The following is a 17,834-nucleotide window of genomic DNA, read 5'->3' on the forward strand; positions in this document are numbered from 1 at the left end:
TGATTTAATAAATAAAAAAACACATTGACGGCAAATTGTCCCCAATAGTGATGTATAATATTGAGAACAATGGTCAATATAATATTCGTTGTTATATTGTTTGGCGGGCGCACCAATTCACCGCGATCGATCGAATCAAAATTATTATTTTATGTTCTCACTAACAAATTTGAAATTCAAAATGTTTTCTGTTTTGTTAATATTATTGGCACAGAGCTCGCGTTTGTGAATATAATAGAAAAAAAAATATGCTTGCAAGAATTACTATTTGGGAGGTTTAACGACTGAGGGAAGATCTTCCACCGATCGGGTGATATTGCTTGGTAGATCGACGGGCCGAATGTGTTGTTCGGAACTTGTATATATGCAAACTTATTTTGAAAATGTCGTTAGCGAATATCTTGTGTTCTGTGACGGCTACCACCACAACTATTTTAAAAGACCGATTACTGTTCTATGGAACCTGCCATCTTAGGAGACACCTGATTCAGCTGCAAAGCACTCGCCTGTGCTGGTTCGAAATATAATACAGTCATTACACAATACAGTATAGGTGCCGACCTCATGCCTCCAGGGGTCAATTGCGATCCAGCTTTGACCGCCTTTGTTAAGAAAAATGAAGCTAAGAACAATGTTACTAGCAAAGGCACATTAAATAATTCAATACTGATAACAAATGAAAAGAAAAGAAAATTCAGTAATTCGAGTAGGTTTTTCCTCATAAAAATCTTAACCCAACATTAAAATGAAAATAATATAATAATTAAATAAATAGAAAACGTTCGAAGAATCAGTAATCGTGATGAACAGACTGAAAGTTGTACCATAAAATTCAAGAAGATCGCCATTAGAAATTTCACGATGGTATTTAATATCATCCTGGGAGCCGTTACATGGGTAAGCCTTTAAATAAGTCGAGATAAACATCAACTAATTAATATTGGCCGCACGACCTGATCGAACCTGGGTTTTGTTTTATGCGACTTCGTGTTGGACTTGGCGTGTTGGTTGGGTCGTTTGATGGCCCAATGGCCCAACATTCGTGTTTGTTGTATTCGTTGTGTTGTCATTACTAAAGACTTATTTTGGAGAATATTGAACAGACGTGCCTTCCTAGATTAGGTAGTTTGATAAAATGTGCTTCAAAGACTATACTTTTCGGCGCTGAGTTATAGTTTTTAGGGGCATTTTTATTGGTTTTTTATTGTGAATTTCTTATGACCATAGCTGTTTCTAATTTAATGTGTCATGATCATTTAACTAGATATAGCGTTAGCTTATCACTACATTTTTTTTACTTCATATTAGTCTTGATATCATAGAGAGACTCTTTAGACCTAACCCGTTTTCTATAAACATTAAATTGACTCCGTTTTTAGTGGTTGTAAAATAGGTCCCGCTTTTCTGTTCAGAGTTCTACCGAGAACTTATCACGAGATTTCATGACTTAAGAGATGGGTGGTTAGACGTTTTTGAGTTGAACAAAAGAAAACTCCTTATTCGCGATAAATCACTTAAAAAGTGACACGGCTTTCACTGTGAGCAGTCAGACGGCATCCGAATTATCTCGGCGGCACTAACCCTCGCTCGTGATAAGAACTGAAGCACGTGTTTTAACCCTACGGTCTGAGAGCCGATCGTGTCGTCCGATAAGAACGATCCAGGAAGCTTCCCCTTAACGCGGCCATTTTGAGTACGAGAGGCCATCTATTTTGTCAGTTACTGTATTCAAATTTTGGACGTTCGATTCTTATTTTGAATGTAAAGGTTTTTTTTTCTCTCAAATGTATCGCGTTTGAGATATATACCACTCGCTGGTTTTAAGATATTGCTTTAGAAATAGATAGAAACTCTCTAGACGTTTCTATTTCAAGTCAACGAATAATAATATAACGAAATCGATATTGAAATAAGTGAATTATCGTACGTTGTCACGTATATTGGCGCTGACAACCGTGAAATGTGTTTACAAATTGACAACACGGAATTTCATATTTTCCCCACATTTCATTTTTTTATATATTAATATTATGCACAATTGTGACCTCGCGCAGTGATTCGACGCACATCTGCGTACGGTTTATTGGTTATTTTGTGATTCGTTTACTTTTTTTTTCCTACCTTTTTTTTTATTGCTTAGATGGGTGGACGAGCTCACAGCCCACCTGGTGTTTTTTTTTTTTTTTTTTTTTTTTTTTTATTGCTTAGATGGGTGGACGAGCTCACAGCCCACCTGATGTTAAATGGTTACTGGAGCCCATAGACAGCTACAACGCAAATGCGCCACCGACCTTGAGATATAAGTTCTAAGGCCTCAAGTATAGTTACAACGGCTACCCCACCCTTCAAACTGAAACGCATTATTGCTTCACGGCAGAAATAGGCAGGGCGGTGATACCTACCCGCGCGGACTCACAAGACGTCCTACCACCCGTAATACCTATTCGAGGGATTATACTAGATTAACAGAACTAGCTTCGTTTACATTGATTCGAGGCGAAAACCATTAGTTTCCTCGACTATTTAAAAGAAGAATATCTAAGTATTTCAATGCAGAACTAACAGATTTTAATTATTTACGTAACCTATATAAGGAAAGATGTCGTTTGTTTGAAATAAAAATAAATTTTTGATTTGCAATTACTACTTCATTTTGTTCTCTAACTGTTAATATGGACAGATGTAGATCACTTGATGGTATTGTCGCTAATTGACGTCGCGATGCCAAGTGAATAATAAAACTGTTGACTACGGCAAAATCTTTGTTCTTGTCTAAATACTAACTGAATAGTGTTTTTTATTTGTTTATAAAAATATTTGTCCTTATTTTTATCGCCTACATATCGAGGCGTAAAAGCTATTTGGTTTAAGCGACATTTGGCTTAATACGCCACATTTATCTTTATAAATAGAGGTCCGTTTTATTTGGTATTAGTAACTATACTCGAGACCTTAGAACTTATATCTCAAAATGGGTGGCGCATTTACGTTGTAGATGTCTATGAACTCCAGTAGCCACTTAACACCAGGTGGGCTGTGAGCTCAACCACCGATCTAAGCAATAAAATATAAAATCTACGATTCGATGTTTTCAATTGAACCTCAATTAAGTTTACCCTATTCAAATAAGCGAAGAAGTTTTTTTATGATGTTTTTTCCAAATTTTAAACTGGCTCTCTCTCCTGCAAAGTAGCAAAAATGTAGCTTAAACCAATAGCTTTTCGAACCTCGATATTATATATTAAGTAAGCTGTAAAGTCGGAAAATCGTTAATAAATATATTTATTATTATTACGTAATTTTAAGTATAATTTTCAAGTGCGTTCATTTATTTAATAAAGACGCGCAAGTAAATCGCTGCGTGTGAATGCAGCATCGATGTTGTTTTGTATCGAATTCTTAATTTGTTAAGGGCGAGTTTGTGGGTTTTATTGAAAAATAGACGAATTCTATTCTTGGATTTATATATGTGTGTAGTGATTTAAATCAAACAAATACTAATTCAAAGAAAAGAGTTATTACATTTAATAATTTGTAGGTATCTTAATATTTTGTATATCGTAAACTATTGAATATAATTTATGGAATTAAAAAATTAAATAAGATTAATTTCTTTCTCTCACTATAAAGTGCAACTATGAGCTACTAATGTACATAAAAGTCGATGTGTGTGTGTTACGTAAATACTCCGAAACGGCTGGACCGATTTCGATGAAAATTTCAAGGAATCTTTGGATTGTCTTAGCGTGTGATTCTGATTTTAGCAGTGAAGGAATTAAAGTCAAATGAAAGTCGCCCACTGAGTTTCTCGCCGGATCTTCTCAGTGCGTCGCGATTCCGATCCGGTGGTAGATTCTGCATAGCACTAGTCCTGATAGGGCTAGTTTTAGCATATTCTCTCAGGTTGAGCTCGTGAGCTCACCCGTCCCGGTGTACCTGAAATAGCCTCTTAGGCTACCAGAGGCAAACAAAATGAAAAATCGTAAGTAAACCCGAGTTTGACTAGTTATTAATCTTGTTGTTGCTTTCAGAATCGATTCTTCATCGTCTCGATAGCAAAGTCACGGCTTGCATCAGACGTTTCGATTTAAAAAAAATGCCTACTCATACACGGTTCGTGACGTCATCTTGACCACTGTGACGTGTACAACGCGTGTTACTATTTTTCATTGAACGATTTACATAATTCGCTACGAACGTAGCCTTCCTGCAATATCCCATCAACGATCGGCAATGGATTTGAAATAATCTGATAAAGTCGATCTCGGTGAATTTCTGCAAGTAATCGAACCGACAATATGTGCATAATTGTATCGGTTACAATTCGATTTGCGAGCTGTGATATTTAGTCGGTTCAAAAAAAAAAACTAAATAAAATTGTTTGATTTTCATGTGCATGTATAGTGTATGCGGCAGAGATGCGAATGTTGAGATGGATGTGTGGAGTGAGAAGAATGGACATGATAAAAATGAGTGTATCAGAGGATGTGTGAAGGTAGCCCCGGTAATTAGCAAATTAAAGAGCGGACGGTTAGCATGGTATGGATATGTGATGCGCAGAGAGAAGATGCATGTGACTAGGAGATGTATGGGCATGGTAGTGCAAGGTAGAGGGGAAAGCGGTAAACCGAACAAGACATGGATGGAGTGTGTGAATGACGATATGAGAAAGAGAGAAGTTAGTATTGAGATGACGGCTGATAGAAGAGAATGGAATAGAAAAATTGGCTGTGCCGACCTACCTAGTGGGATAAGATGGAGACAAAGAAGAAGATCAATCAATCATTATCGATAAAGGACGTTGGAAAACGTTAATTTTAAAATATTGTGACCATGGCTGTAGGTTAGAGGGGTAAATTTGGACAATGCGATAAAACACATAAAATAAAAACTACTATTAAACTATATTATACTACCTACCTACTATTATAATCTAAGCGAAATTATTAACTAGACTCGATAAGTAATTCAAACACATTCAATTACAACTACTAATTATCCAAGTTTTAAAATTGGCAGTTTAATTAAGCTTACTGCGTAGGCATGTACGGAATCTTTGAACGCCATTTTCACGGAATTCAATACATCCGATTAACTTGGCAATTTGCACACATATCAAGGATCGATGAAGATACAATAATTATATTAATATTCTGACCAGTATGAAGCGGGTAATAAAAAGGATCAAATTAGTTGTTGGTTCTGTTTGTTATTTAAGTGTCTATTATATTTTATAACACATCAGATGAAATGTTGTTACATTTTGTGTTTGTTTAATCAAAACAAATAGGTTTTTTTTTTTTTAAATAAACCCATAACGCAACGTCAAAGCTTTTGTTAAAACCGTAAACATCAGAGATATTAAGGAAGAAGATAAGCTACGAAATAAAGCTTGTATTACATTGTGTTGCGGAATATGCAGTGTGTATTGTGTGTCTTAAAGTACGAGCGACAGCGTTTTAAATTTAGATAAACACAAAAATATAACAAGTTTTATTTTGCGTTGACTAAATTAACAATAATTACAATTATTTATGTAGTAATTAGCGTAGTATGTATTAGGATCTTGACGTGTAGGTGAGCTCACGGGGCTCTAACCAGGAGTGTTCTAGCACTGGCCCTACGCAGAGCAGTACTTTGCAGTATCTACCACCGGATCGGAAACGCGACCCACTGAGAAGATCCGGCGAGAAACTCAGTAGGCTGTGTCTATCCTCCTGTCATTCTTTTATTTTTGACACAATATATACATTGATATATGTGTGTAATTATTTATGACTACTAAAAGCCATGCATGTTGGAATTGTGACAGAAGTTGAGGAAGAAGATCGCAATAGTCGCGGTAGGCCCAAACTCAGATGGTTAGATGGTGTAGAATAGGACATCAAAGGAAGTAGTATAAAAAAAAGGAGAAATTTATGAAGAGAGAAGTCTGGAGACGTCTACGACTATGATAACTGTATGGGACTTACATGCATGCGACTGCCACAGTGACGTCATTATTCTTACTAATTTACATATTAAATCTACTTCTGTGAATATTTGATACCGAATAAGCCTTAGTAGTTGAGCAGAGAGTAGGGTCAATTGGGTCATATCACACATCCGGTGCAATAACGTCACTTATGCAAATTATGTAATTTTTCAGGAGAAACGTTTGAAAATTCAACATCTTATAGTTCTTCTACACTAAATAAATAAAAATGATAATACTCAAACTACAACTTTAAATTTAATCAGTAAAAGCAAATATCTCACTGATATAACTATTAAAAAATGTATTTCTCTCATACTCAGTTCAGTTTTAACAAAAATTGCATAAGTGACTTTATAGCACCGTATGTGCGATATGTGTGGATTTTTTTAAAACTCAATTCCGGTATGTCTTATCACTTGGACCGAGCCCGAAGCCACGGAACGCGAGACGTACCCGGACCGTCCGGCACTTTTTCAAAATCGTGACTCGTCCCGCCATCTCCGAGTCACGAAGTCGGTACCGTTATGAACTATCGTCGCACCCTTCACGGTGCCACAAGTTTACCGTTGTTAGACAGAGACGGGAAGCTTTCGGAACTTGCCGGTTCCGTAGGTGCACTTGCTTTCTGTGTATCTGTGTGGTGTTTTTAATACGAAGATTCCTTTAGGACGAGAAAATTAGAATTATGTTAATATCAGTTAGGCTACGTTCTAGTTACTATTTGCGAAGTGACATAAGTAGGTCTGAAACGCATGCAGCTATTTACAAGACACAAGGGATATATTCCTACGGCCATCCTGAGAATTGAGTTTGATTTTATTTTTTTTAATTTATTAACATGCTTTTGCAATTGAATCTTCAATGATATGTTTAAAGATGCCCTCAGGTCAGAGCCCCGTGAGCTCACCTACTCGCTCTGTGAACCTAGTATGACCCCTCGAGGTCACTAGAATACAAGGAAAAAAAAAGTTGCGTATCAAACGATTTTTAACCTTATGTCACGGGCAGAGTACGCTAAACTATGTTCTCCACTAGAAAGCAAACATTAGGCTCGTCTGGAGCTCATGTACTATTTGATGTTCCAAAATTGGCAGAGGGAGTCACAGCCCGTCAGATACTAAACTAAACTAAACGGAGAATTTTTGGAACGAAGTTCCTTGTGGGACGATGCGGGGGTACCCTAACCGGGAAAAAACGTCCGTAACGTAAGATTTTTATTAGTAATGCATACAGTGTACGACTTAACTTTGTAATAACGTACAAATTAGTAATGCACACAGTGTACGACTTAACTTTGTAATAACGTACAAAAAATAACATATTTTTTTATCGTTCATTGACCACGATCTCAGAGCGTTTGTTTGCGCAATACACTAACTTTTATGCAAACAGCCGTGAATGAAGTGTACCACAATAAGTTCGCACGTTACCGAATGACCGTGGGTTGTTGCGAAACCTCCAGTTTTATTTTCTTTATACCTCGAATAGAACTTTAAATTAATATTTTTTATAATAAGGAACTTCGTTCCTATCCGGTGTCCCACGACACCACACATCTTTTTTTTATTGCCCTTGTAGGAAGACGAGCGTACAGCCCAGCTGATGGTGAGTGGTTACCGTCGCCCATGGACGTCAGCAATGACAGGGGCAGAGCCAAGCCGGGCCTGCCGTTAAGTACTCTCTACAAGCCTCGTTTGAAGGAGTACATGTGATTTTCATAGTGGACATTTTAGATGTTAGGCTATCCAGTCAATTGGATAAAACAAAATTGATGATTGCTAAATAATAACATATAACAATCAGCCGTAAAATCCTTTGAAAGAAACGAACAGAACTTGTGAACTCTATTCCATTGACGGACGATCGTAAATTCAATGACCGGCGAATGATTTTATAAAATGTCATCGGTATTTGGTAAACGTGTTTTGTAATAGCAATATCACATTAAAGTCTATGTACACATCATATCAAACGTGACTCGGCGTAATGTTGAATAAAAGTTGAACCACACAAGAATCGACCAACGACTGACAGACAGACAACTGTTTTCTTCAACTTATTTCAACTTATAACAACTTAAAAATTTCAACGATATTTGACGTAGTTTTATTTTTTAAAATAAAAGAACGCTTATTGCGGCATAAATATAATAGTTAGACATATGCTGTCGCGACACTTTTTGTAAATAATAATGTATTCTATAAAGCCGTAGTACGTTATTTTATTCTATCATCAATAGTTTTCGCAGGGCACACGATTTTCAAGAATATTTTAGGTATTTTTTTTACACCTTGGGTTACATTATTGGAGTTTTAGTAAGGATCCCAAATATTTTCAAAAAAGATTATAATAGCCTATGTCACTCGGGAATAGTGTAGCTTCCAAACAGTGAAAGAATTTTTCAAATTGGCTTAGTAGTTTCGGAGCCTATTCAATACAAACAAACAAACAAACAAATCTTTCCTCTTTATAATATTAGTATAGATTCCTAGACGAAGCTCGATCGGATTGTTTTAACTTGACTTTTATTATTATTCGCCAATCTAAATCCGAGCTAATCACTTACGGCTTACGGTTTTAATTTTTTCTACTTATTTTATTTTGTTTGTCGATTGAAAAAAAATGGCATATCATTGGCTGCGAAACAAAAAAAAAACAATAAAGATAAGTCTGTTAAGCTGAGTAGAAGTGTTCTCTGAGTAGAAGTGGTACTAAAGTGTTCTATGTTGGTCTCTGTATATAAAGATCATATAGATAGTTATTATATAGACAATAATTCCAAACACCAAATACCTATTGCTGACGTCCATGAGCGACGGTAACCACTTACCATCAGGTGGGCCGTATGCTCTCGTCTGCTTGATAGGGCAATAAAAATAAAAATACCTAACACGTCTCAGACATTAACTCCGTATTACACCTTTTTTATTGCCTTTGTAGGCAGACGAGCGTACGGCCCACCTGGCGGTAAGTGGTTACCGTCGCCCATGGACTTCAGCAATGCCAGGAGCAGAGCCAAGCCGCTGCCTACACAGTATGGGTTAGTCAAATTTAATTTTAGTATTAATTGTTGTGTGCATCTGGATTACGTGGGCACGTACGCATCCCAACATGAATACCATGACTTTGAGACATGAGGTCGTAGTCTCAATTGTATTGTGTAACAGATGTTCCAGTCGTCAACAAGGAATGCGGCGACTGTAGCGCGGCGTAAATAAAATAATAACAGTATAAGTCTCCATATTAGAAAATATTTTCAACTACACAAGCAAAATCAGTATAAGTTTAATAACATTGATAATATTAAGTGTTTCATTTTTATTTTTATATAAAGGTATGTTCTAATCAAATACTTCAAATGTAATTTTTAAATTTCATACATACATACATTTATTTCTGCCGTGAAGTCATCGATATTAATATATCGATGCGTGAAGTAATGCGTTTCGGTTCGAAGGGTGGGGCAGCCGTTGTAACTATACTGAGACCTTAGAACTTATATCTCAAGGTGTGTGGCGCATTTACGTTGCAGATGTCTATGGGCTCCAGTAACCACTTAACACCAGGTGGGCTGTGAGCTCGTCCACACATCTAAGCAATAAAAAAAAAGCTTTAAATTGAAATTGCCCGTAAAAATAACTACAGCTAATCCTTAACAGATTCCATGTTTGATCTAACGTCCATCCATCAATTTTAAATCGTTTCTGATTCAGACATCATACAGGTGTATGTACAACATAAAATGTCAGAATTGTGTAATATGGCGGCATATTTTAATTGTACTGGCTACGTTATGTACCTACCACTTTTTCTTTTTTTCAATATGGCAATGGGCTTCTTGTGACCCCATTGTTGCCAGTGTCTAGTTTATAAAAGTTCCAAATTTTAAAGACACACACTCTCTGTTTTATAAAAAAATGTAAAGGAATGAAATTAAGATAATTTATTTGAAACTATTTTTCAATGCAATGCCATAAAATATCCCGTAAAATATTGGTAGTTTACTGAGACTGAATGAAATAGTATAGTAGTAGAAAGACCTACTAAGAATTTTAATATAAAAAACAAGATAAATTGAACGGGCATTTGACACAGTGAGTCTTTTAAATTAATGCTGATAGCTTTCGACTTTAATTTAGAAAAATACGTTTAATTTTCAGCGAATAAGAACCAAACCATGCAAATAATTTTATAAACCTGCTTTACCCACGCGATACATACCAAACATGGCGTCAATGTATTTTTTTAAAAGTCATATTCTTTTGAAACTCCTTTCCTTGTTGATATGGGAAATATTTTACAATCATGAACCAAATAATAGTTAATACCGAAATTTCTTGTGTATTTTCTACATGATAATTTGTAGTCAGTTACTGGTGTAAGGATATTTAAAACATAAACCAAAACTTCTTACCAAACAACATTCATCTATTATAATAAATTGATTTGCTGTTTATCACGTTATTTGTCAAGAATTATATTAAATAAACAAACGTTATATCAAAATAAAAACAGATTATAAATAAGAGTATATCCGAGGTTTTATACTGTCCCACAAAATTAGGAAAGTCAGCAACAGCAACAATAATTCGATAATTATTTGATTTGAAAACTAAACAATTTATGTTACAAACTACTAAATATGATTTTCCCGTTAAGGTAAATAATAATAAGCAACACGTGTTCTCATACGTGGATAATCGTTGTTTGGTTAGGTTTTCGTATATTTAGCCCGAAATGATGTCACATGTAATGCAGGCGTGTTCGGCCGTATTTTGTTAAATGCGCAGACTCGCAGAAATCGGAGATAGTCGATTCCTTATTATATATATATCAAAAATATATGAGACAAGTATTAAAACGCGACTAAGTAGAGTTAGCAAGTATTACCCTAACCATTTGAGTTAGATATTACTAACGGAGAAAGTTGCCAGGAATATAGTAGTAGAACTACATTTATTGCCATTGCATATTCATTGTAGCCCTCGGCGACTAGTTCGTGGTGAGCTAACGTGTCGCTTTTCATGCCTTAGTTTTCGCGTGAAATAGAAGTTGTGACAGATCAATACAAAATGGACGGTCTCGTACATTTAACTAGTTTTATTCTGCTTACTTGTGCGATGGTGACTGTACTGTTTTGTATTTAGTTTTGGTTTTTATCTCATGTGTCGTTATGTAAATAATACACACATATATATAAGTCGGTGTGTGTGTGTGTGTGTGTGTGTGTTTTCTAGAGGCTTCAAACGACTGGACCGATTCTGATGAAATGATCAGAAAATCTTTTAATTGACCTATCGGCGGATTTGCTGCCCCACCTTTGATTTAACTTTAATAATAATAAAAAATTTCGCATTGATCACAGCATAGTACGACTGAATTCTATTTTCACTCGATGTGCACTTTATTTATGATCAACAAAACTTATTAAACAATAAACACGGCCACAACACGAAATTCTATGGAACTTAATGTTCGTCTTAATGCCAATGACATTAATATTTAACTAACATCGTATCCCTCACGCCATAAAGCTTATGGCATTTGTAGACAATAAGGTAGAGTCGTCATTATGTCTCAATCAAACCTCAGTCTACGAAGTTTGCGTATTCATTCGTTTAGTGTTGTGTGCGGGACTACTGAAACTGTAGACTCGAGTGTGTTTGGTAGTTTTTTTTGTGTTTGGTAGTTTTTTTTATGTATGGCAACATTTATGTAGAAAATTTGAATATCAGTAGTACTTTAAATTTTAACGAATACACAGACAGAGAGTTTTCGATTTTTAAATGTAATGCTAAGTTCATTTCGGTCAACGATATTTTGTGTTACGCAATTCTATACTGTAAAGTATTGACTACAGACTTCTCTTCAGTTCTTTTTACTATGTATTATTTTTTAGTAGCGAAAAAATATATGTAGTTTGTCATTTATAAATATGTATGATGATAAAATAGGTATTGAAAAAAAAACCGAATTCAAAGAAAAATGCAAAGTAAGTGGATATTTTGAATTTTGAACAAAGAAGCAATAATTAGCCTCTTGCATTAAAGTTTCTTTAGTTTTTTTTTGTGATTTTAGAATTAAATTCTTCACAATAGTACTTATTTAACCACAAAGTTTGACTTCACACATCCAGTAGTCGCGTACGGTGTCGCGGACGCGTCGGATGTTGTCGCCTCGTCTGTGAAGTGAGATTATCTGTTGACGAGTGCACCTGAGCGACGCGGGTGCGGATCTGTCAAGTGTCAAGGCACTTTGTGACGTCACTGACGGCCTAACGAACTTGTGTTTTTAACGAATTCGAATTTAGAAAGAAAAAAATAATACAAGCAGTTCTCGATTTGAATTTTTTTCAATAAAAGGAAAGAGAATTCAATTTTTTTAAGTCGTATCGGTATTCCTGTGATACGTCATTTCGGATCCTCTAGATCAACTCTGGGTGCATTTCAAGCACAGTGTGCTTAGTGCGAGTTTTTTAACGTTCTCGATAGCGTAAAAGTTAACTCAAATTTGTACGCATTAACATCGATTAAGTAGGAAAAACAATCTCTGTTAACATCTTAATTCTTAATTCTCAACTAATCTTAATTTAATATGAGCTTGGATTATAGGTGGAATATCACTCCAGATTCCTTTTCGGTACTCGACTTTTTTTTATTGCCCTTGGTTCGGTAGGCAGCGGCTTGGCTCTGCCCTGGCATTGCTGTAGTCCACGGGCGACGGTAACAACTCACCATCAGGTGGGCCGTATGTTCGTCTGGCTACAAAGGCAATAAAAAAATAAATTTCAACTATGCCTGTATGTATTTTTTACCTATTACATAAAAAATAAGCAGTAAAATTTCGGTTATTCCCCTATATTTTGTGGGTTCATAGTGCATTATGTAATTTGTAAGTAATTTTAAATAAAAATCTCTTTATCGTGTTGTAGAAGTACCTAGGTTTTGGCAAATTTCCTTTTCGTGTTAGAGTGGAACCGTGTTATAGCAGGATTGTCTGTACATCTATATATTAATACGTGAAGCAAAAACTTTGTATTCCTTTTTACGAAAATTGCGCGGACGGAGGAGTATGAAATTTTCCACACTTATAGAGAATATAGAGAAGAAGTGCACAATGCTAATATTTTTTTAAAATAATGCATATAAGATACATTAAATCAATAAAGAAAACATTACACACACTACATACCATGTATTTGACGCACACACGCATGCATACTGTTTATTGTCAAACTTTTGTTCTTGACGTCTGTTGTCAAATTGAGAATAGATTAAATATTTTTTGTCTTTATTAATATTTTTTTATAGAGTAGCCTTGGCGAAATTTGTGATTATAGAAGTATAAAATACAATCATAACAGTGTACAAACTTACAATTGCAATTAATTATAGTCGAATTTCGACTACTGCGGGACCACTAGTATTTATTAAAAGTATCAAAATCTCGTATACGTCGACGAAATTAAAATATACTTTAACTTTGATTTCACTTATTTTCAGTAACAATTCAAAATATTATGGTAATCGGAAGCAATTTTAAGTTGCTTCTAAGTTACCTCCATAGACAATAAAACGAATGTAAATTAATAGCTTCGAGATTAAATTATTAATGCTAAAATTAATAAAATAAATGTATTACATAAAAAGCCTCAAGCACATTAATGCAAAACCGTAAAATATAATTTAAGACGCCGTAAAACATTTGTATTGTATTCGTCGTTTGTTTTATTAACTTCAAAGTAATCAGCTGGTCTTTATGTTGTTGTGTTTAAGTCGAAACTTGCTTGATAATTGTTGTTAATAATTTGTGGGTTTATGAAAGGCTCAAGTTCTCATTTGAGTATCTGTTTTTTTTTTCTAGTCATTAATTAATGATGCAATTTGTTGTATTGTATATTTCTAAAATTATTTTTCGTTTTGTTTTCAGAAGGTCGCATCGATTGTTTGTTTCGTGGCAAAGACATCCGTATGTCGGCTGCATTAGGGTGGTATTGGTAGAGCAAAGCTTTATTCTATCAATTGTATATTCATTCATTACACGTTCATATCTTATATCTTTAAAGAGCAATTCTTGTATATAATAAATATAATAATATATATAATCTGAATCTCGGAAACGGCTTTAACGATTTTCTTAAAGTTTAGTATTCGGGGAATTTCGGAGGTGATAAATGGATCTAGCTACGATTTATTTTCAGAAAATGTTGTTTTATTTGTGTTTTCAATAATCAACTTTATCGATAATTTCGATTTCTTCTTTAAATAACCATAGTTCATATTTTTTTATTATTCTGTCGGTAAGATCGAAAAATATTATTCATAATTCATCGTGTTATCAATATGTAATTCGTATTTAAATATAATTTCTAAAAAAACACAGTTTATCAAAAAAAAACCGAGCAAAGCAAAGGTCATTCATTATCTAGTTTTATATAATATTCGTGTATGAAAAAAAAAGTTTATTAAAGTGGGAATTTTGTGAATATTTTTCCAAGAATGAAGAAGAAGAAGATTTTAGAAAAGGAAAATTAGATTTTATGTTTAATCAATTACGGTTAAGTTTTAAACGGACGTTGAAATGGCGCACGGTGTCGGTGTTTTTTTCCTCTTATCTATTCGCTGGTAGTCTAAGGAGCTATACCAGCTACGCCCGGGTGGGTAGGTACACTCACGGGCTCAACCTGAGAGAATTAGTTAATACTAGCCCTAGCAAGAGCTGTGTTTCGCAGTATCTACGACTGAAGCGGAATCGCGATCCACTGAGAAAATTAAGCGAGAAACTCAGTGGGCTTGAAGCGTGTAGCTATCCTATACATGTGATATTGGCAACACAAGATATATCCTGCGATTAGGAGCTAACAAAACTTAGCTATAATTTAAATCACATAATTAAAAAGATTTCTTCTTGTACACGCGACAAAAAAGCGTCGACCAAAGAAAATCAAACCGTTATTTTTGGTGGAAAATAACAATCAATAAATAAGTTACTTCATTTAATTTTTTAATTATTTACCCAACAATTAATCAATTATTACGCGTTCATTTAAAACTTTTTTAAAGTTTTTGATTATCTTCAGAAAAATCTTGTCCTTATCGTATTATTTCGCATGCAGCTATCATAAGCCTTCTCATGGTGCTGCTAACCCAACAATTTTGTTTTTAAAATTTTCAGTTTTGTGTATATTTGAGTAAATGACCAAAATTATTTTTTATTTTCATTCTCTTTAAAACAAAAAGTAATTAAGTATATAAATTTTTTTCTGGTATGTTCATTTTATATTACTACTAACTATAATATTACTTACTAAGGGAAGGATTTTTTTACAAACTATATTTACATTATGTCAAATTAAAATGAAACTATCTTTTTTCTTTCATCGAATAATTTACGCGCATATATTCAGTACTCAAAAAATAATTATAATACACGAAAATAATTATAACATATTATGTACGTACGTAAGTCTAAATAAAAACGGGCACGTAACGACCCTGAGCTAGGTATAATAAATTAATGAATTAAATAATCTATACTACATATCACATTTCATAAGATAATTGATATTTGAGGCAATAAGTCGCTTTCCCCTCATTGAATTTCTCTTCAAAATTTAAAATGTTTTGTAGATTGGAAGCTTCTAGATTAAAATCATGTGTTTTCTTGTAAATTCACCTGTCCAGACATCACTTAAGTTCGGTATTCCTAGAGTATACCAGAATCGTGCTTGTATAAAATATTCAAAATAGTAGATGTATTTATGCCTATATGGAAATACCTATGAAGAGAGTGAGTTATTAACCTCATTTATAACAAAACTAATAACGTAACGGTAACTACAATGAGTTTGTAAACTAATTAGATAACGTATTTTATAGCTATAGGTCTTGCGATTTGCAACCGATACCCGATATACGTAAGCGCTTAATCGCCTTAAGGTCTTTGTAATGCCAAGCGACATACCCATCCGCCCGACACCTTAAATCCGAACCAAAACCCCCAATTAAACGCGCGAAGTCAACCCCCCTGGTCTGTCTTCGGCACTTTACAATCCCAAGGCTTAAATGGTGACGACGTACTCGCTTCCGGGACGCGAGGGCTGCTCGTATAATTAGAAGGCAGTCGGGAAGGAGTCGATAGGAAACTGCCGTAAGACAGTGAGGAGTTGACGCCGAGCGATGCGTCCAGAGAGGAATAGTACCCGGACGAGGCCGCGGAGGGTGGGGGCGGCGCCGGCGTCTGCGGTACTCGTGTCGCGTCAGTATACACGTCTAGGTGCGTGCGTACCAACGTGATAAGCTCCGTGTAGTTGGTCACCGCGACCCCAGCGCCCGCCACCCTGTAAAGCAACAACCGCGCTTCCCCGAAAAGGCTATCCAAAATTTTACCTGTCGTGAAGAGGACGATCGCCTTCAGACAGGAGTACTCCGCGGAGTCCACGTGGAGCGCCTTCAGCTTCTCCACCTGCTCTTGGAAGATGCGGATGTGGTCCATGAAGGCGACCACTCGGTCGGCCGCCATGGGGGACGCGTGCAGTCCCGCGGCGGCCAGTAAGGGGGCCACGTGGAGGGGCATGGAGCACTGAGAGGCGTTTAACACGAACAGTTCCGACCAGACGAGCCTCAGTAAGGCGACTTGGTCCGTAACTTGCAGTTCGGGGAAGAAGGGGATGTTTCTCGCCCATTCGACGGCGGAGAAAAGCAGTCTGGCAGCGAGCTCGCAGATGTTGTCTATGCCCATGACGTTCGTTGGTTGGACGCATGGACTGTATCTCGAGGCGGGGTAGGGCTCCGCCCGCAGTAGCAGCGATATGTACGACGAGAGATATGGATGATTGTTGAGTCCGGCGCCGGGGTCACCGTTGCCTAGGGTGAACTGGCCAGGGAGTCCCAGGCCGGGCGGCTGCGATGGAGGCACTCGACCTCTTTGGACAGCTGAAACAAAACAAATATGGCGTTCAATATTCATTCATATTGTTACAAAAATAAATGGCGTCCGAGAAAAATGTCGGCTTTATAATATTTTCTTTGGTTTTTGCAAGTCGTGGATATAATTGTAAGTAAGAATCTCGCGTCTTTTTATTATTAAATTATTATTTACGATTATTTTTCGTACAACACTGTACAGTTTTCGTGATCACGAACTTCGAAGATATCATTCGTCGTTATTTGAAGTTATCACATAGCTAGAACAATTATTCGAAAAGTCAGTAATAATATCAAAGGGTGAAAGGATATTTGGTTTAAGCGACATTTATCTTTGTAATAAAAAGTCCGTTTTATTTGGTATCAACATTAACAGTTCGATGTTTTTAATTGAACTTCAATTATATTTACTTCATTTAAATAGCCGAAGAAGGTTTTTGGTTATAATAATATTATTTTGCAATTTTAAATTTTAAATGGCTATCCTTTCACTCCTCGCTCGATATGATGACAATCTAAAACGCGGGTTAAATCGTAAGAGTTGCTTTAATAATATGAACTTAAATTGTAAGTGGTTTTTTTTGGATGAAATTTCGACACCATTCACTTAACTAACATGCGGACCCAAAAGAAGCTGCGATCATTACTCCGACGTGTAATTTCTATTAATGCGTTTTAAATTATTCTCTGTACGTTGTGACTTTTTAGATTGACCTCGTTCGATGTGAATTGTAGGTACATCGCGTTGTTGCTTTGGGTCTAATCTATAAAAACAAAGATCTTTTAAATGTTTGTTTGTTTGTTCTTTATACGTCCTTAAATGATTTGCGATGAAACTTGGTACAGTTTTCGTTGCAAGGGCGGATCCAGCTTTGGTGCCAGGAGGGGGTCACATAGTCATGGTCAAGTCAAGAACTTATAATTTAATTTTG

The 17,834-nt window shown here is 35.7% G+C and overlaps 1 protein-coding gene across 1 annotated transcript in view; it reads right to left on the reverse strand.

Annotated features, from left to right (window-relative positions):
- Nucleotides 1-17,834, reverse strand: part of LOC692505 (steroid receptor seven-up, isoforms B/C) — a gene marked incomplete at its 5' end in the record, with an annotated part of 147,548 nt that overhangs the window by 68,290 nt on the left and 61,424 nt on the right. Inside the window, one exon of the mRNA XM_004929665.5 lies at nt 16,366-16,911. Within this exon, the coding sequence (XP_004929722.2) occupies nt 16,366-16,911 (546 nt within the window). The remainder of the gene's footprint in view (nt 1-16,365; nt 16,912-17,834) is intronic.

Source organism: Bombyx mori, chromosome 21 (genome assembly GCF_030269925.1).
Source record: "Bombyx mori chromosome 21, ASM3026992v2".
In the NCBI taxonomy this organism is placed as follows: Eukaryota; Metazoa; Arthropoda; class Insecta; order Lepidoptera; family Bombycidae; genus Bombyx; species Bombyx mori.